This window comes from Dendropsophus ebraccatus, unplaced genomic scaffold (assembly GCF_027789765.1).
Source record: "Dendropsophus ebraccatus isolate aDenEbr1 unplaced genomic scaffold, aDenEbr1.pat pat_scaffold_962_ctg1, whole genome shotgun sequence".
In the NCBI taxonomy this organism is placed as follows: domain Eukaryota; kingdom Metazoa; phylum Chordata; class Amphibia; order Anura; family Hylidae; genus Dendropsophus; species Dendropsophus ebraccatus.
The window spans coordinates 1-21549 of NW_027210562.1; the positions used below are offsets into that span (position 1 = coordinate 1).

The 21549-nt window shown below is 48.1% G+C and overlaps 1 protein-coding gene and 1 pseudogene across 1 annotated transcript; one reads left to right on the forward strand and one right to left on the reverse strand.

Annotated features, from left to right (window-relative positions):
• Positions 1 to 2682: 2682 nt before the first annotated feature.
• LOC138781182 (gastrula zinc finger protein XlCGF66.1-like) lies at positions 2683 to 4429 on the reverse strand. The gene is made up of 5 exons (XM_069956778.1): positions 4255 to 4429; positions 3842 to 4006; positions 3618 to 3753; positions 2987 to 3082; positions 2683 to 2803 (listed from the first exon to the last, which is right to left on the reverse strand). The coding sequence occupies exons 1-5, from the start codon at positions 4333 to 4335 to the stop codon at positions 2784 to 2786; spliced, it is 498 nt and encodes a 165-aa protein (XP_069812879.1). The 5' UTR covers positions 4336 to 4429; the 3' UTR covers positions 2683 to 2783.
• Positions 4430 to 4518: 89 nt separating this feature from the next.
• On the forward strand, positions 4519 to 18237 carry LOC138781180 (zinc finger protein 271-like; annotated as a pseudogene).
• The last annotated feature ends 3312 nt before the right edge of the window (positions 18238 to 21549 follow it).

Genomic DNA, 21549 nt, shown 5'->3' on the forward strand with positions numbered 1-21549 from the left:
TCACATACTGCACTATACATATATACACAGGGGGGGGGGGGTGTTTACTGTAATGTAGCTGTAAGGTGGAGCCCCCCTTATATCCCTGCACCCCCTCACTATACTGCACTATACATATATACACAGGGGGGGGGTACTGTAATGTAGCTGTAAGGTGGAGCCCCCCCTTATATCCCTGCCCCCCCTCCCTATACATATATACACAGGGGGGGGGGGTGTTACTGTAATGTAGCTGTAAGGTGGAGCCCCCCCTTATATCCCTGTGCCCCCCCCTCACTATACTGCACTATACATATATACACAGGGGGGGGGTGTTACTGTAATGTAGCTGTAAGGTGGAGCCCCCCCTTATATCCCTGTGCCCCCCCCTCACTATACCGCACTATACAATATATCACAGGGGGGAGTGTTACTGTATGTAGCTGTAAGTTGGAGCCCCCCCTTATATCCCTGCCCCCCCCTCACTATACTGCACTATACATATATACACAGGGGGGGTTACTGTAATGTAGCTGTAAGGTGGAGCCCCCCCCTTATATCCCTGTGCCCCCCCCTCACTATACTGCACTATACATATATACACAGGGGGGGGGTTACTGTAATGTAGCTGTAAGGTGGAGCCCCCCCTTATATCCCTGTGACCCCCCCTCACTATACTGCACTATACATATATACACAGGGGGGGGGGGGTGTTACTGTAATGTAGCTGTAAGGTGGAGCCCCCCCCTTATATCCCTGCCCCCCCTCACTATACTGCACTATACATATATACACGGGGGGGGGGGGGGTGTTACTGTAATGTAGCTGTAAGGTGGAGCCCCCCCTTATATCCCTGTGCCCCCCCTCACTATACTGCACTATACATATATACACAGGGGGGGGGGGTTACTGTAATGTAGCTGTAAGGTGGAGCCCCCCCTTATATCCCTGCCCCCCCCTCACTATACTGCACTATACATATATACACAGGGGGGGGGGTGTTACTGTAATGTAGCTGTAAGGTGGAGCCCCCCTTATATCCCTGCCCCCCCCTCACTATACTGCACTATACATATATACACGGGGGGGGGGGGGGGTGTTACTGTAATTTAGCTGTAAGGTGGAGCCCCCCCCTTATATCCCTGCCCCCCCTCACTATACTGCACTATACATATATACACGGGGGGGGGGGTTGTCTACTGTAATGTAGCTGTAAGGTGGAGCCCCCCCTTATATCCCTGTGCCCCCCCCCCTCACTATACGCACTATACCATATATACACAAGGGGGGGGGGTGTTACTGTAATGTAGCTGTAAGGTGGAGCCCCCCCTTATATCCCTGTGACCCACCCCTCACTATACTGCACTATACACATATACACAGGGGGGGGGGGGTGTTACTGTAATGTAGCTGTAAGGTGGAGCCCCCCCTTATATCCCTGTGTCCCCCCCTCACTATACTGCACTATACATATATACACAGGGGGGGGGGGAGTGTTACTGTAATGTAGCTGTAAGGTGGAGCCCCCCCTTATATCCCTGCCCCCCCTCACTATACTGCACTATACATATATACACGGGGGGGGGGGGGGGGTTACTGTAATGTAGCTGTAAGGTGGAGCCCCCCCTTATATCCCTGCCCCCCCTCACTATACTGCACTATACTATATACACAGGGGGGGGGTTACTGTAATGTAGCTGTAAGGTGGAGCCCCCCCTTATATCCCTGTGCCCCCCCCCCCTCACTATACTGCACTATACATATATACACGGGGGGGGGTTACTGTAATGTAGCTGTAAGGTGGAGCCCCCCTTATATCCCTACCCCCTCACTATACTGCACTATACATATATACACAGGGGGGGGGGGGGGTTACTGTAATGTAGCTGTAAGGTGGAGCCCCCCCCTTATATCCCTGCCCCCCCCTCACTATACTGCACTATACATATATACACAGGGGGGGGGGTTACTGTAATGTAGCTGTAAGGTGGAGCCCCCCCTTATATCCCTGCCCCCCCTCACTATACTGCACTATACATATATACACAGGGGGGGGGAGTGTTACTGTAATGTAGCTGTAAGGTGGAGCCCCCCCTTATATCCCTGCCCCCCCCCCCTCACTATACTGCACTATACATATATACACAGGGGGGGTGTTACTGTAATGTAGCTGTAAGGTGGAGCCCCCCCTTATATCCCTGCCCCCCCTCCCTCACTATACTGCACTATACATATATACACAGGGGGGGGGGGTGTTACTGTAATGTAGCTGTAAGGTGGAGCCCCCCCTTATATCCCTGTGCCCCCCCCTCACTATACTGCACTATACATATATACACAGGGGGGGGGGTTACTGTAATGTAGCTGTAAGGTGGAGCCCCCCCTTATATCCCTGCCCCCCCCTCACTATACTGCACTATACATATATACACAGGGGGGGGGTTACTGTAATGTAGCTGTAAGGTGGAGCCCCCCCTTATATCCCTGTGCCCCCCCCTCACTATACTGCACTATACATATATACACAGGGGGGGGGGGGTGTTACTGTAATGTAGCTGTAAGGTGGAGCCCCCCCTTATATCCCTGTGCCCCCCCCTCACTATACTACACTATACATATATACACAGGGGGGGGGTGTTACTGTAATGTAGCTGTAAGGTGGAGCCCCCCCTTATATCCCTGTATAACTCCATCCTCCCATACCTGGTATAGCAGCTGCCGGCGCCTCCTCCTCCTTCACCTCACTCATACACGGGGGATCGCCCCTCATCCTCTCTTCTTCTGCTTCATCCTCCACTTTAATATTAGTCACCTGATCTCCCCCCTGATGGGACATATAGAACAATTCAGTACAATCCAGCAGACAGGAGGGAAAATCTAACACATCAACATAAGAAACCAGCAACATGTATCTATCAGCCTCATCACATCTATGAGTGCAGGAGCAACAACCACCAGCACCGGGGGCGCTATAGAGATATAGTGCTAGAGCATCAGCCTCATCTACCTGCTGATTGTCTGCTGGGACATTTCCCTCTGGACAGTCCCTGGGAATACAGAGGACGGGGACACCTCTCTGGTGGATTCCTGTCACTGCCTCCATCTGTAGGGAACACACAGGGAGCCAATCCATTATACACTGCTACAGGTCATCAGGAGGAGGAGGAGGGGAGGAGGAGGGGGGGAGGAGGAGGATGGGGGGAGGAGGAGGAGGAGGATGGGGGGGAGGAGGAGGAGGATGGGGGGAGGATGGGAGGAGGATGGGAGGAGGAGGAGGAGGATGGGAGGGCGAGGAGGATGGGAGTGGAGGAGGAGGATGGGAGGGGGAGGAGGAGGGGAGGAGGAGGATGGGGGGAGGAGGAGCAGGAGGAGGCTGGGAGGAGGAGGAGCAGAGGAGGATGGGAGGGGGAGGATGGGGGGAGGAGGATGGGAGGAGGAGCGGAGGAGGATAGGGGGGAAGGATGGGAGGAGGAGGATGGGAGGAGGAGGAGGAAGATGGAGGAGGAGGATGGGAGGAGGATGGGAGGAGGAGGAAGATGGGAGACGGATGGGAGGAGGAGGAAGATGGGAGGAGAAGGAGGAGGAGGATGTAGGGGCCCCTCCCCCTGCTTTCTAGAATCAGGAAGGTCTCCTCTTACCTTGTGCTGTGAGGCCGGGCGGCTGATCCTCCATCATGAGCGGCTGCTCCCCCCGGTACAGATCCTTGTGTCCTTCTACATACTCCCACTCCTCCATGGAGAAATAGACGGCCACATCCTGACACCTTATAGGAACCTGACACACACAATGATCACACAGTCATCCCCCCCAGCCTGCTGCCTCCTGGATTACTCTATCATCTCCCAGCATTCCCCAGTGTCACCTCTCCAGTCAGCAGCTCAGTCATCCTGTGGGTGAGTTCTAGGATCTTCTGCTCATGTATCAGTGATGGAGGCTCCGTGATGGGGCCCCGGGCCCTGCTCCGCCCTCCTGACTCCTGGGGGAAGGCCACACCCTCCCCCCATGTCTTCTTCACTATGGTGTAATCCTGGGGATGGAGAGAGACAATGAGGGGACTGAGCCCAGTATTCCTGCCTCCTCCTCACTACAAAGAGGAGATTGTCCCCCTGTATAGAGCTCTAGTGAGGAGGAGGAGGAGACACATCTGGACTACTGGGGTCAGTGCTGGAGACCACCGCACCTACAGAGAGGAGACCAGATCCAGAACATAGAGCGGGGGAGGGAGGGAGGGGCCAAAGAGCCCAGACAACAATGGTGGAAATCTAGAGAAGTTACCTCTCCGGTCAGCAGGCGGATGATCTCCAAGGTGACGTGTAATATTCTCTTACTGATCTCATTCCTGTCCTTCTCCATCATATAGAAGGGTATAAGGTCCTGGCAGTGCAGTGTGTGGGGAGCCCCGCCCACTCCTGTCACATGATCACAGGTCCTTCACCACCATCTCTTCTCTCCTGCACTGCTGAGCTCCGCCCCCACATGTACTGGTCACATGATTGTGACATCATCACAGGTCCTACACCTCCAGCATCTCCCAGATACAGAGCAGCTCCTGGTCGGGCAGTCACTGCTGTTGTGTTGTGTGTGGAGATCTCTGCTCCTCAGTGTGTGACCCCAGCAGTAAGGTAAGCTTACAGGAGGAGGGGTGTTACATTGTGTTACTATCAGTGTGTGACCCCAGCAGTAAGGTAAGCTTACAGGAGGAGGGATGTTACATTGTGTTACTATCAGTGTGACCCCAGCAGTAAGGTAAGCTTACAGGAGGAGGGGTGTTACATTGTGTTACTATCAGTGTGTGACCCCAGCAGTAAGGTAAGCTTACAGGAGGAGGGATGTTACATTGTGTTACTATCAGTGTGTGACCCCAGCAGTAAGGTAAGCTTACAGGAGGAGGGGTGTTACATTGTGTTACTATCAGTGTGTGACCCCAGCAGTAAGGTAAGCTTACAGGAGGAGGGGTGTTACATTGTGTTACTATCAGTGTGACCCCCCCAGCAGTAAGGTAAGCTTACAGGAGGAGGGGTGTTACATTGTGTTACTATCAGTGTGACCCCCAGCAGTAAGGTAAGCTTACAGGAGGAGGGATGTTACATTGTGTTACTATCAGTGTGACCCCCCAGCAGTAAGGTAAGCTTACAGGAGGAGGGATGTTACATTGTGTTACTATCAGTGTGTGACCCCAGCAGTAAGGTAAGCTTACAGGAGGAGGGGTGTTACATTGTGTTACTATCAGTGTGACCCCAGCAGTAAGGTAAGCTTACAGGAGGAGGGGTGTTACATTGTGTTACTATCAGTGTGTGACCCCAGCAGTAAGGTAAGCTTACAGGAGGAGGGGTGTTACATTGTGTTACTATCAGTGTGTGACCCCAGCAGTAAGGTAAGCTTACAGGAGGAGGGATGTTACATTGTGTTACTATCAGTGTGTGACCCCAGCAGTAAGGTAAGCTTACAGGAGGAGGGGTGTTACATTGTGTTACTATCAGTGTGTGACCCCAGCAGTAAGGTAAGCTTACAGGAGGAGGGGTGTTACATTGTGTTACTATCAGTGTGTGACCCCCCCCTAGCAGTAAGGTAAGCTTACAGGAGATGGGACGTTACATTGTGTTACTATCAGTGTGACCCAGCAGTAAGGTAAGCTTACAGGAGGAGGGATGTTACATTGTGTTACTATCAGTGTGTGACCCCAGCAGTAAGGTAAGCTTACAGGAGGAGGGATGTTACATTGTGTTACTATCAGTGTGTGACCCCCCCCCCCCAGCAGTAAGGTAAGCTTACAGGAGGAGGGATGTTACATTGTGTTACTATCAGTGTGACCCTCCAGTAGTAAGGTAAGCTTACAGGAGGAGGGATGTTACATTGTGTTACTATCACTGTGTGACCCCCCCCAGCAGTAAGGTAAGCTTACAGGAGGAGGGATGTTACATTGTGTTACTATCAGTGTGACCCCAGCAGTAAGGTAAGCTTACAGGAGGAGAGATGTTACATTGTGTTACTATCAGTGTGTGACCCCCCCAGCAGTAAGGTAAGCTTACAGGAGGAGGGATGTTACATTGTGTTACTATCAGTGTGACCCCCCAGCAGTAAGGTAAGCTTACAGGAGGAGGGGTGTTACATTGTGTTACTATCAGTGTGACCCCAGCAGTAAGGTAAGCTTACAGGAGGAGAGATGTTACATTGTGTTACTATCAGTGTGTGACCCCCCCAGCAGTAAGGTAAGCTTACAGGAGGAGGGATGTTACATTGTGTTACTATCAGTGTGACCCCCCAGCAGTAAGGTAAGCTTACAGGAGGAGGGATGTTACATTGTGTTACTATCAGTGTGACCCCCCAGCAGTAAGGTAAGCTTACAGGAGGAGGGGTGTTACATTGTGTTACTATCAGTGTGACCCCAGCAGTAAGGTAAGCTTACAGGAGGAGGGGTGTTACATTGTGTTACTATCAGTGTGTGACCCCCAGCAGTAAGGTAAGCTTACAGGAGGAGGGATGTTACATTGTGTTACTATCAGTGTGTGACCCCCCCCAGCAGTAAGGTAAGCTTACAGGAGGAGGGATGTTACATTGTGTTACTATCAGTGTGACCCCAGCAGTAAGGTAAGCTTACAGGAGGAGGGATGTTACATTGTGTTACTATCAGTGTGACCCCAGCAGTAAGGTAAGCTTACAGGAGGAGGGGTGTTACATTGTGTTATTATCAGTGTGACCCCAGCAGTAAGGTAAGCTTACAGGAGGAGGGATGTTACATTGTGTTACTATCAGTGTGTGACCCCAGCAGTAAGGTAAGCTTACAGGAGGAGGGATGTTACATTGTGTTACTATCAGTGTGACCCCAGCAGTAAGGTAAGCTTACAGGAGGAGGGATGTTACATTGTGTTACTATCAGTGTGACCCAGCAGTAAGGTAAGCTTACAGGAGGAGGGATGTTACATTGTGTTACTATCAGTGTGTGACCCCCCCCCCCCCCCCCCCCCCCAGCAGTAAGGTAAGCTTACAGGAGAAGGGATGTTACATTGTGTTACTATCAGTGTGTGACCCCAGCAGTAAGGTAAGCTTACAGGAGAAGGGATGTTACATTGTGTTACTATCAGTGTGACCCCAGCAGTAAGGTAAGCTTACAGGAGGAGGGGTGTTACATTGTGTTACTATCAGTGTGACCCCCCCCAGCAGTAAGGTAAGCTTACAGGAGGAGGGATGTTACATTGTGTTACTATCAGTGTGACCCCCCAGCAGTAAGGTAAGCTTACAGGAGGAGGGGTGTTACATTGTGTTACTATCAGTGTGTGACCCCCCAGCAGTAAGGTAAGCTTACAGGAGGAGGGATGTTACATTGTGTTACTATCAGTATGTGACCCCAGCAGTAAGGTAAGCTTACAGGAGGAGGGGTGTTATATTGTGTTACTATCAGTGTGTGACCCCAGCAGTAAGGTAAGCTTACAGGAGGAGGGATGTTACATTGTGTTACTATCAGTGTGACCCCTCAGCAGTAAGGTAAGCTTACAGGAGGAGGGATGTTACATTGTGTTACTATCAGTGTGTGACCCCAGCAGTAAGGTAAGCTTACAGGAGGAGGGATGTTACATTGTGTTACTATCAGTGTGACCCCTCAGCAGTAAGGTAAGCTTACAGGAGGAGGGGTGTTACATTGTGTTACTATCAGTGTGTGACCCCAGCAGTAAGGTAAGCTTACAGGAGGAGGGGTGTTACATTGTGTTACTATCAGTGTGACCCCAGCAGTAAGGTAAGCTTACAGGAGGAGGGATGTTACATTGTGTTACTATCAGTGTGACCCAGCAGTAAGGTAAGCTTACAGGAGGAGGGATGTTACATTGTGTTACTATCAGTGTGTGACCCCCCCCCCCCCCAGCAGTAAGGTAAGCTTACAGGAGGAGGGATGTTACTCTCTCTGTATTGTGATACTTTTCTGTTTCTCTGACATTCGTGAATACTCTTTGTCTGTATCATTGTGTGTGTGTCAGGTTCCTATAAGGTGTCAGGATGTGGCCGTCTATTTCTCCATGGAGGAGTGGGAGTATGTAGAAGGACACAAGGATCTGTACCGGGGGGAGCAGCCGCTCATGATGGAGGATCAGCCGCCCCGGCTCACATCACAAGGTAAGAGGAGAGGTGTGTATAGATCTTACTGCTAATACCTCACCACATGGGGGCGCAGTCTTTCCCATATATTACTGACCTGTACTATGGGCCATGTGGAGCATCTGGTGTATAGCTCATGTATCTTGCATCAGGGTGGAGATCTGAAGAACTCCACCTCCATGTGTAGCCTGAGGCAGGTTCTGCAGTTTAGCGGGGCCACAAATGCCTGTTACTGATTATCTCCAGCCATTATTCCATCTATTGATCTGTGGATTATGGAGGAGAGATCCAGAGACAAGTATCCAGACTCTGAGCTCACTATATCCTGGGATGTAATAGAAAACCTCCGATTCCTCATCAGCCCATTTGAGGGTAAAAAGATCACTTACTCCATATGGGGGATAGACAACTGGCATCTAATCCCCCTCCAAGCCTGTCTGTAAACAAGGCACAAGGGCAGAGGATGAACTCAACTCATTTATTCATCCGGCGACGCGTTTCAGTGCTAAGCGACTGCCTCTCTGAAGCCAGCTACGTGATTAGCCGTGGGCAGGCAGTCTGACTATATGGATAGGTTATCTACTTCCCATGTATGATGTATTGTATGCTCTAATTCTCTTCTCCCTGTGTGGGTCTCTGAGTTCATGTGGCTGCGGAGCATGTGATATGCGTTCCACATAGCTGCTTCTTACTGCGGTGCATTTTGAATCTGATATGTTACAAGGTGGGATGCAGATGATGTAGATGACTCCTATGCACTCCAGGGTGGAGCATGTGGTGCGTGACACCTTTGTGGAGTGGCAGTGGACCTCATGCGATGCACAATTCCAGAAGCATGGAGGGACGAGCCCCAGTTCCACCGCGTTTCAGGGTACGGGGTGGGGGTGAGCCCCAGTCCTGTTGCAGTTGATGCATGGCACACAGGAGGGGACACTTCATGTTTTTATATAAATACCTGTACGGATGTGGACTTCATGTATCTGGCTTCAGAGAGGTGGTCGCTCACCAGTGAAACGCGTTGGGGAATGAATAAATGAATTGAGTTCATCCTCTACCTCGGACCTGGTGCGTTGTTTACAGGCAGGCTTGGAGGAGGATTAGATGCCTGCTGTCTATCCCCCACATGGAGTTTTTACCCTTATTCTTGCTACAGGGGTCATTTGAGCACTGGATACATTTTTCTTGGTGTTTTATGCTTCCTCCGTGTAGAGGATAAGATGTGTTATTACATGTTCTTCAGGCCTCTCACCCTCCATATTACATCACTATTAGAGACACATGATACAGTGGAGTAAATGTAAATTGTCAGCCACCCAGTGTGAGGAGGAGAAGAGAAAAGTAATTCTTAGGGTCTTCAGAGAATGAGGGTGCGGCCTCCTGGATGGGGCAGGTGCGGCCTCCTGGATGGGGCAGGTGCGGCCTCCTGGATGGGGCAGGGGCGGCCTCCTGGATGGGGCAGGTGCGGCCTCCTGGATGGGGCAGGTGCGGCCTCCTGGATGGGGATGGGGCAGGTGCGGCCTCCTGGATGGGGCTGGGGCAGGTGCGGCCTCCTGGATGGGGCTGGGGCAGGTGCGGCCTCCTGGATGGGGCTGGGGCAGGTGCGGCCTCCTGGATGGGGCTGGGGCAGGTGCGGCCTCCTGGATGGGGCTGGGGCAGGTGCGGCCTCCTGGATGGGGCTGGGGCAGGTGCGGCCTCCTGGATGGGGCTGGGGCAGGTGCGGCCTCCTGGATGGGGCTGGGGCAGGTGCGGCCTCCTGGATGGGGCTGGGGCAGGTGCCGCCTCCTGGATATGGGGCAGGTGCGGCCTCCTGGATGGGGCTGGGGCAGGTGCGGCCTCCTGGATGGGGCTGGGGCAGGTGCGGCCTCCTGGATGGGGCAGGTGCGGCCTCCTGGATGGGGCAGGTGCGGCCTCCTGGATGGGGCAGGTGCGGGGTTGGAGGTCCCCGAATCTGCAACAGTATCGAAAGTGAAACCATTGGCCAATTTATCAGATTTCCTCATTTCTAGTGAATTGTTAATCTAAATGTATTCAGACCCTGTGTGTTCCCTACAGATGGAGGCAGTGACAGGAATCCACCAGAGAGGTGTCCCCGTCCTCTGTATTCCCAGGACTGTCCAGAGGGAAATGTCCCAGCAGACAATCAGCAGGTAGATGAGGCTGAGGCTATAGCACTATATCTCTATAGCGCCCCCCGCTGGGGGGAGGGAAATGTCCCAGCAGACAGTCAGCAGGTAGGTGGCGCTACAGTCTCCACTATATAGAACCATAAAGTGATAAACAAAGTTGATTTCATGTTTATTCCTTCTCTGTTTAGGATGAAGAACTTATCAATATTAAGGTTGAGGTTAAAGAAGAGGAGGAGGCAGATTTCCTGACCGATCACCAGTGTGAGGATTGGGAGACTCTTATTGGTTGAAAAAGGTTCCACTAGATCAGGGGGGTCAAATTCAAATACACAGGGGGCCAAAATTAAAAAATTGGACAAAGTAACGAGCCAACCATGATAATTATTGAAGCGCTAATTAGGCGATGCTGGCACTGTCAGTGGTGTGCTTCTCCCAGCCCCGTGCACTATGGTAAATGACATGACATCAGTCTCTTATATAGTAGCCAGCCCTCCCCATAGTCTTATATAGTAGCCAGCCCTCCCCCATAGTCTCTTATATAGTAGCCAGCCCTCCCCCATAGTCTTATATAGTAGCCAGCCCTCCCCCATAGTCTCTTATATAGTAGCCAGCCCTCCCCCATAGTCTCTTATATAGTAGCCAGCCCTCCCCCATAGTCTCATATAGTAGTCAGCCCTCCCCCATAGTCTCATATAGTAGCCAGCCCTCCCCATAGTCTTATATAGTAGTCAACCCTCCCCCATAGTCTCTTATATAGTAGTCAGCCCTCCCTCATAGTCTCTTATATAGTATCCAGCCCTCCCCCATAGTCTCATATAGTAGTCAGCCCTCCCCCATAGTCTCTTATATAGTAGCCAGCCCTCCCCCATAGTCTCTTATATAGTAGTCAGCCCTCCCCATAGTCTCTTATATAGTAGCCAGCCCTCCCCATAGTCTCTTATATAGTAGCCAGCCCTCCCCCATAGTCTCTTATATAGTAGCCAGCCCTCCCCCATAGTCTCTTATATAGTAGCCATCCCTCCCTCCCCCATAGTCTCTTATATAGTAGCCATCCCTCCCTCCCCCATAGTCTCTTATATAGTAGCCATCCCGCCCTCCCCCATAGTCTCTTATATAGTAGCCATCCCTCCCTTCCCCATAGTCTCTTATATAGTAGCCATCCCTCCCTTCCCCATAGTCTCTTATATAGTAGCCAGCCCTCCCCATAGTCACATATATAGTAGCCAGCCCTCCCATAGTCTCTTATATAGTAACCAGCCCTTCCCCATAGTCTGCTATATAGTAGCCAGCCCTCCCCCATAGTCTCTTATATAGTAGCCAGCCCTCCCCCATAGTCTCTTATATAGTAGCCAGCCCTCCACCATAGTCTTATATAGTAGTCAGCCCTCCCCCATAGTCTTATATAGTAGCCAGCCCTCCCCCATAGTCTCTTATATAGTAGCCAGCACTTCCCCATAGTCTCTTATATAGTAGCCAGCCCTCCACCATAGTCTTATATAGTAGCCAGCCCTCCCCCATAGTCTTATATAGTAGCCAGCCCTCCCCCATAGTCTTATATAGTAGCCAGCCCTCCCCCATAGTCTCTTATATAGTAGCCAGCCCGCCCCCATAGTCTCTTATATAGTAGCCAGCCCTCCCCCATAGTCTTTTATAGTAGCCAGCCCTCCCTAATAGTCTCTTTTATAGTAGCCAGCCCTCCCCCATAGTCTTATATAGTAGTCAGCCCTCCCCCATAGTCTTATATAGTAGCCAGCCCTCCCCCATAGTCTTATATAGTAGCCAGCCCTCCCCATAGTCTTATATAGTAGCCAGCCCTCCCCCATAGTCTCTTATATAGTAGCCAGCCCCCATAGTCTCATATATAGTAGCCAGCCCCCATAGTCTCTTATATAGTAGCCAGCCCTCCCCCATAGTCTTATATAGTAGCCAGCCCTCCCCTATAGTCTCTTATGTAGTAGCCAGCCCTCCCCCATAGTCTCTTATGTAGTAGCCAGCCCTCCCCCATAGTCTTATATAGTAGCCAGCCCTCCCCCATAGTCTCATATATAGTAGCCAGCCCTCCCCCCATAGTCTCATATATAGTAGCCAGCCCTCCCCCATAGTCTCTTATATAGTAGCCAGCCCTCCCCCATAGTCTCTTATATAGTAGCCAGCCCGCCCCCATAGTCTCTTATATAGTAGCCAGCCTTCCCCATAGTCTTATATAGTAGCCAGCCCTCCCCCATAGTCTCTTATATAGTAGCCAGCCCTTCCCATAGTCTCTTATATAGTAGCCAGCCCCCATAGTCTCTTATATAGTAGTCAGCCCGCCCCCATAGTCTTATATAGTAGCCAGCCCTCCCCCATAGTCTCTTATATAGTAGCCAGCCCTCCCCATAGTCTTATATAGTAGCCAGCCCTCCCCATAGTCTCTTATATAGTAGCCAGCCCCCATAGTCTCTTATATAGTAGCCAGCCCTCCCCATAGTCTTATATAGTAGCCATCCCTCCCTCCCCCATAGTCTCTTATATAGTAGCCATCCCTCCCTCCCCCATAGTCTTATATAGTAGCCATGGCCGGCCAGATGTAATTAAAACTCTAAATTGCCTGGCGGGCTAAAAATAATGGCATCACGGGCCAGAGTTTGACATGACTGCCCTAGATCCTCCTCCTCCCCATCCTCATCCTCCTCCTCCCATCCTCCTCCTCCCCCCCATCCTCCTCCTCCCCCCCCCCCCCCCCCCATCCTCCTCCTCCTGATGACATGTAGCAGTGTATAATGGATTGGCTCCCTGTGTGTTCCCTACAGATGGAGGCAGTGACAGGAATCCACCAGAGAGATGTCCCCGTCCTCTGTATTCCCAGGACTGTCCAGAGGGAAACCACAATATTAAAGTGAAGGATGAAGCAGAAGAAGAGAGGATGAGGGGCGATCCCCCGTGTATGAGTGAGGTGAAGGAGGAGGAGATGCCGGCAGCTGCTATACCAGGTATGGGGGAGAGAATGGATGGAGCAGGGGTATATCACACTCCTCATCCCCCTATATCCTCTAGGATCTCAGATTACACCTTTATTGCTATGTAATCCCTCAGAAGCCGCCTCCTGGTGCCCCATGGTGTGAGATATAGGGCAGCAGGATCTCCTCTGAGGGTATGCTATAGAGCTATAGGGGAGCAGGAACTCCTCTCCTCTGAGGGTGTGCTATAGAGCTATAGGGGAGCAGGAACTCCTCTCTTCTGAGGGTATGCTATAGAGCTATAGGGGAGCAGGATCTCCTCTCTTCTGAGGGTGTGCTATAGAGATATAGGGGAGCAGGATCTCCTCTCCTCTGAGGGTGTGCTATAGAGATATAGGGGAGCAGGATCTCCTCTCCTCTGAGGGTATGCTATAGAGATATAGGGGAGCAGGATCTCCTCTCCTCTGAGGGTGTGCTATAGAGATATAGGGGAGCAGGATCTCCTCTCCTCTGAGGGTGTGCTATAGAGATATAGGGGAGCAGGATCTCCTCTCTTCTGAGGGTGTGCTATAGAGATATAGGGGAGCAGGATCTCCTCTCCTCTGAGGGTATGCTATAGAGATATAGGGGAGCAGGATCTCCTCTCCTCTGAGGGTATGCTATAGAGATATAGGGGAGCAGGATCTCCTCTCCTCTGAGGGTATGCTATAGAGATATAGGGGAGCAGGATCTCCTCTCCTCTGAGGGTATGCTATAGAGATATAGGGAGCAGGATCTCCTCTCCTCTGAGGGTGTGCTATAGAGATATAGGGGAGCAGGATCTCCTCTCTTCTGAGGGTGTGCTATAGAGATATAGGGGAGCAGGATCTCCTCTCCTCTGAGGGTGTGCTATAGAGATATAGGGGAGCAGGATCTCCTCTCCTCTGAGGGTATGCTATAGAGATATAGGGGAGCAGGATCTCCTCTCCTCTGAGGGTGTGCTATAGAGATATAGGGGAGCAGGATCTCCTCTCTTCTGAGGGTGTGCTATAGAGATATAGGGGAGCAGGATCTCCTCTCCTCTGAGGGTGTGCTATAGAGATATAGGGGGGCAGGATCTCCTCTCTTCCGAGGGTGTGCTATAGAGATATAGGGGAGCAGGATCTCCTCTCCTCTGAGGGTATGCTATAGAGATATAGGGGAGCAGGATCTCCTCTCCTCTGAGGGTATGCTTTAGAGATATAGGGGAGCAGGATCTCCTCTCTTCTGAGGGTGTGCTATAGAGATATAGGGGAGCAGGATCTCCTCTCCTCTGAGGGTGTGCTATAGAGATATAAAGGAGCAGGATCTCCTCTCCTCTGAGGGTGTGCTATAGAGATATAGGGGAGCAGGCTCTCCTCTTTTCTGAGGGTGTGCTATAGAGATATAGGGGAGCAGGATCTCCTCTCCTCTGAGGGTGTGCTATAGAGATATAGGGGAGCAGGCTCTCCTCTCCTCTGAGGGTGTGCTATAGAGATATAGGGGAGCAGGATCTCCTCTCCTCTGAGGGTGTGCTATAGAGATATAGGGGAGCAGGATCTCCTCTCCTCTGAGGGTGTGCTATAGAGATATAGGGGAGCAGGATCTCCTCTCCTCTGAGGGTGTGCTATAGAGATATAGGGGAGCAGGATCTCCTCTTCTGCTTTTTACTAATGGAGAAGTAAATATACAGGAAGAAATATTGTGCTTCAATTTGCTCCCAGAAACAGCCTCATGATGACAGAGAGGAATCCACCTGCTCCGCCCCATTCTCCCCTATAATATACCCCCGTTTCCAGCTAAATATTCATGTTATAATTTTTCTACTTGAGCGGCTTGATGAAAAGTACAAACTATCATTTTTTTGTCCAAACAGAAAATTCTGGTAATATCTCTGAGGAGAACATTGTGTTACTGCTGAATTATAAGGAAGAAGCTGGCGGTGCGGAGCAGCGCTCCTCAGGAGAAGCCCTCCTCCCCCTTACTGTACATCCAGGACGTCACACTACAGATCTATCATATAATCCTCCTGACCATGAGGAACCTTCTCCTGACCGCTCACACACTGCGACCACAGGGACAGAGAAGGAAGCGGGAACTAGATATCACTGTGGTGAATGTGGAAAACAGTTTTCCGAAAGATCAGATCTTTTAAAACACAAAAATAGACACACAGGAGAGAAACTATATTCATTTTCAGAAAGTAGAAAATGTTTTACAGATGAATCTTTTACAGGGGAGAAGCTGCATTCTTGTTCAGATTGTGGGAAATGTTTCTCAAATAAATCGGGGCTTATTAGACATAAAAGAATTCATACAGTGGAGAAGCCATATTCATGTTCAGAATGTGGGAAATGTTTTACAACTAAAGCACATCTTGTTTTACATGAGAGAATTCACACAGGAGAGAAACCATATTCATGTTCAGAATGTGGGAAATGTTTTATAGATAAATCATATCTTGTTATACATGCACGAATTCACACAGGGGAGAAGCCTTATTCATGTTCAGAATGTGGGAAATCCTTTACAACTAAACCAAGTCTTGTTAGACATGAGAGAATTCACACTGGAGAAAAGCCATACAGATGTTCAGAATGTGGGAAATGTTTTACAAATAATCTCATCTTGTTATACATGAGAGAATTCACACTGGAGAAAAGCCATACAGATGTTCAGAATGTGGGAAATGCTTTAAAGACAATTCATATCTTGTAACTCATATGAGAAATCACAAAGCAGGCAAGCCTTACTCTTGTTCAGAATGTGGAAAATGTTTTTCAAGCAAATCCCACCTTGTTATACATAAAAGAAGTCACACAGGAGAAAAGCCGTACTCTTGTCCAGAGTGTGATAAATGTTTCTCAGTCAAATCGCATCTTGTTATACATGCAAGAAGTCACACTGGAGAGAATCCTTATTCATGTTTAGAGTGTGGAAAAAGTTTTACAAGTAAAGCACATCTTATTATACATGAAAGGATTCACACAGGAGAGAAGCCATATCCATGTTCGGAATGTGGGAAACGCTTTACAAGTAAAGCAACTCTTGTTCAACATGAAAGGATTCACACAGGAGAGAAACCATATTCATGTTCAGAATGTGGAAAATGTTTTTCATATAAATCAGATCTAGTTAAACATGAGAGACATCACACAGGAAAGAAGCCGTATTCATGCTCAGAATGTGGAAAATGTTTTACGAGAAATTCAATTCTTGTTATACATAAGAGAATTCACACAGGACAAAAACCATATCCATGCTCAGAATGTGGGAAAGGTTTTACAGAAAAATCCAATCTTGTTAGAGATGAAAAAAGCCACACAGAAGAAAAGCATTATTCGTGTTCAGAATGTGGGGAATCTTTTACAAGTCAATCCAGTCTCGCTATGCATGAAAGAAGTCACACAACAGAAAAGCCATATGCATGTTCAGAATGTGGGATATGTTTTATGAACCTATCAAATCTTGTAATACATGAGAAAATTCACACAAGGAATTAGACTTTGTGTTCAGAATGTGGGAAGAAGACTTTTATTTTTTTTGTAAAGTTCTAAATCTGCAGAACACCCACGGAGTTCTGTGAGCGGGATCCATGGAGAGGGATTGAGGTATTGGAAAACCAAAGAATCTTGGTTCCTCTTACAGCCGTGACACTAAAAATGTCGCCATGAAGATATGGGGAGAATGCAGTGAGGAGAAAGTATTTGTAGTCTGATGGCCTCCTTCTCTGTGACTGGGGACAATGCTCCGTTGTGGCAACTAGAAAAGATGCTTGTTATTTCATTGTATTGCCCCCTCCCCCCATTTTAATAGTTCTTTGACTATCTGTAATTTCCACTGAAGAATCAGCTGGGCGGGAACTTTGTATAATCAGAAATGAATGTCCAGGGGTGATCAGGAGCCTTATAACAAAACATAAGCTGACAGATTCTGTGTAACATGTAAAAGTGTGACTGTAATCATCATCCATGTAACATAAATGTATAATGCTGCCCGCAGCTCTTACAGTAATACAGCTGACAGATTCCATGTAACATATATGTATAATGCTGCCCGCAGCTCTTACAGTAATACAGCTGACAGATTCCATGTAACATATATGTATAATGCTGCCCGCAGCTCTTACAGTAATACAGCTGACAGATTCCATGTAACATATATGTATAATGCTGCCCGCAGCTCTTACAGTAATACAGCTGACAGATTCCATGTAACATATATGTATAATGCTGCCCGCTGCTCTTACAGTAATACAGCTGACAGATTCCATGTAACATATATGTATAATGCTGCCCGCAGCTCTTACAGTAATACAGCTGATAGATTCCATGTAACATATATACTGTATATAATGCTGCCCGCAGCTCTTACAGTAATACAGCTGATTGATTCCATGTAACATATATGTATAATGCTGCCCGCAGCTCTTACAGTAATACAGCTGACAGATTCCATGTAACATATATGTATAATGCTGCCCGCAGCTCTTACAGTAATACAGCTGACAGATTCCATGTAACATATATGTATAATGCTGCCCGCAGCTCTTACAGTAATACAGCTGACAGATTCCATGTAACATATATGTATAATGCTGCCCGCAGCTCTTACAGTAATACAGCTGACAGATTCCATGTAACATATATACTGTATATAATGCTGCCCGCTGCTCTTACAGTAACACAGCTGACAGATTCCATGTAACATATATGTATAATGCTGCCCGCTGCTCTTACAGTAATACAGCTGACTGATTCCATGTAACATATATGTATAATGCTGCCCGCAGCTCTTACAGTAACACAGCTGACAGATTCCATGTAACATATATGTATAATGCTGCCCGCAGCTCTTACAGTAATACAGCTGACTGATTCCATGTAACATATATGTATAATGCTGCCCGCTGCTCTTACAGTAATACAGCTGACAGATTCCATGTAACATATATGTATAATGCTGCCCGCTGCTCTTACAGTAATACAGCTGACAGATTCCATGTAACATATATGTATAATGCTGCCCGCTGCTCTTACAGTAATACAGCTGACAGATTCCATGTAACATATAAGGATAAGAGTGATGGAAATAAAATCCCTAGAATTGGTGCTTTCCGTCTTTGTTATTTCTATAGCGCCAATAGATTCGGCAGTGCTGTACAATCCTGGGGGGACATAGACACATATCAGCCATCACAGAGATCTACATATAACTATCAGCCATCCATGAGGAGTGAGGGCCCTGCTCACATACATCAGCTTACACACTATTAGGTCATCTGATTAAGGCGAGGAATCCCCTGTGATCATGCTGCAAAGGGTTAACCCCAATATGAGTTATGGCGGTCACTACTGGGCTGTATTCTAATCCCATTGTCTTTTTATGGCCGGATCAGAATTAGGGCCCTATTAAACGAAGCAATAATTGGCTGATCGTGTCTTTTGGTCCTGACCTAAAATCATCGGAAACTGACCGCACATGGCTATGTGTATCGTGATACATAGTGTAGTAGTGATACATGGCTACGTGTAATAGTGATACATGGCTACGTGTAATAGTGATACTACGTGTAATAGTGATACATGGCTACGTGTAATAGTGATACATGGCTACGTGTAATAGTGATACATGGCTCTGTGTAATAGTGACACATGGCTACCTGTAATAGTGATACATGGCTACGTGTAATAGTGATACTACGTGTAATAGTGATACATGGCTACGTGTAATAGTGACACATGGCTACGTGTAATAGTGATACATGGCTACGTGTAATAGTGATACATGGCTCTGTGTAATAGTGATACATGGCTACGTGTAATAGTGATACATGGCTACGTGTAATAGTGATACATGGCTACGTGTAATAGTGATACATGGCTACGTGTAATAGTGATACATGGCTACGTGTAATAGTGATACTACGTGTAATAGTGATACTACGTGTAATAGTGACACATGGCTAAGTGTAATAGTGACACATGGCTCCGTGTAATAGTGACACATGGCTCCGTGTAATAGTGACACATGGCTACGTGTAATAGTGATACATGGCTACGTGTAATAGTGACACATGGCTACGTGTAATAGTGATACTACGTGTAATAGTGATACTACGTGTAATAGTGACACATGGCTACGTGTAATAGTGATACATGGCTACGTGTAATAGTGACACATGGCTACGTGTAATAGTGACACATGGCTCCGTGTAATAGTGACACACGGCTACGTGTAATAGTGACACACGGCTACGTGTAATAGTGATACGTGGCTACGTGTAATAGTGATACATGGCTACGTGTAATAGTGATACATGGCTACGTGTAATAGTGATACATGGCTACGTGTAATAGTGACACGGCTACGTGTAATAGTGACACACGGCTACGTGTAATAGTGACACATGGCTACGTGTAATAGTGATACGTGGCTACGTGTAATAGTGATACTACGTGTAATAGTGATACATGGCTACGTGTAATAGTGATACATGGCTACGTGTAATAGTGACACATGGCTACGTGTAATAGTGACACATGGCTACGTGTAATAGTGACACATGGCTACGTGTAATAGTGATACTACGTGTAATAGTGACACACGGCTACGTGTAATAGTGACACACGGCTACGTGTAATAGTGACACACGGCTACGTGTAATAGTGACACACGGCTACGTGTAATAGTGACACACGGCTACGTGTAATAGTGACACACGGCTACGTGTAATAGTGACACACGGCTACGTGTAATAGTGATATATGGCTACGTGTAATAGTGACACATGGCTCCGTGTAATAGTGATATATGGCTACGTGTAATAGTGACACACGGCTACGTGTAATAGTGACATATGGCTACGTGTAATAGTGACACACGGCTACGTGTAATAGTGACACACGGCTACGTGTAATAGTGATACATGGCTACGTGTAATAGTGACACATGGCTATGTGTAATAGTGATACATGGCTACGTGTAATAGTGACACATGGCTACGTGTAATAGTGATACATGGCTACGTGTAATAGTGACACATGGCTAGGTGTAATAGTGATACATGGCTAGGTGTAATAGTGATACATGGCTACGTGTAATAGTGACACACGGCTACGTGTAATAGTGACACACGGCTACGTGTAATAGTGACACACGGCTACGTGTAATAGTGATACTACGTGTAATAGTGATACATGGCTACGTGTAATAGTGACACATGGCTCCGTGTAATAGTAACACATGGCTACGTGTAATAGTGATACTACGTGTAATAGTGACACACGGCTACGTGTAATAGTGACACACGGCTACGTGTAATAGTGACACACGGCTACGTGTAATAGTGACACACGGCTACGTGTAATAGTGATACTACGTGTAATAGTGATACACGGCTACGTGTAATAGTGATACATGGCTATGTGTAATAGTGATGCTCCGTGTAACAGTGACTGACTGATGATTGTGTAAACTGTACACATTAACTTTCCACGCTCCTGGTCTTCTTGTGCCCTTTGCTCGCATCTCAGGGCCACCGTGCTGTAGCTCCTCTGAGCTGACAAGCCGCAGCGGTTCTGGTCAGTGATTGGATGAGATATCACTTGTAAATACAGCAGTGTCCTGAGTGGATAGCCCCTCTAAATTTGGAAAGGTGTGGGACATGTGGTGTAAGTCCCCTCTGACAGTGATCTATGACACAGACTGGCCCAACTCTCCTGTTGGAGAAGCTCCGCGCATTACTTCCCTAAACAATTGGAATCTTTTCTGAACTGTCTTGGAATAATGAATCCCTATTAGATAGAAGTGGAATTGTTTAGTGAAAGCTTCTTGACATTATTATTGTATATGGTATATTGTAATATCTCCTAAAAAACTGAGTTTAAAATTTTTTTTTTTTTTTTAAAAAGTCCTTAATTATAGAGTGTGGGCCAAAAAGCAGAGAGCCCTTGTTGTGGTTCAAAAGGAGTGAGCAGACAGGAAACTGTTAGCCAGAGAAGCTTCTATCTTTGAATTCGGGGATACAAATGGCAGGCTTCTGGTCTATCTAGCCAGGAATGAGCGGCCTCTTACATCTATTCCATTAGTGCTGGACGCCAGTGGCGATGAGATTGCTAACCCTGTAGACGTGAACAATGTTTTCTTCAACTTATATAAAGACCTATATTCTTCTAAATATACACTAACACCTCAGGACATTGAAGGGTTTCTTGCAGACCTCCCCTTAACACCCCTCACGGATTCCTAAGCAGGGCTCCTAGATTCCCCCATTACAGTGGAGGAGGTAGTGGAAGCTATTAAGGCAATGCCACAGGGTAAGACCCCTGGGTTGGACGGGCTTGTAGGAGAATGGTACCAGCTCAACGGTGAGCTGCTGGCTCCTCGGCTGCTCTCCCTATTTCAGGGTGCCCTGGACTCTG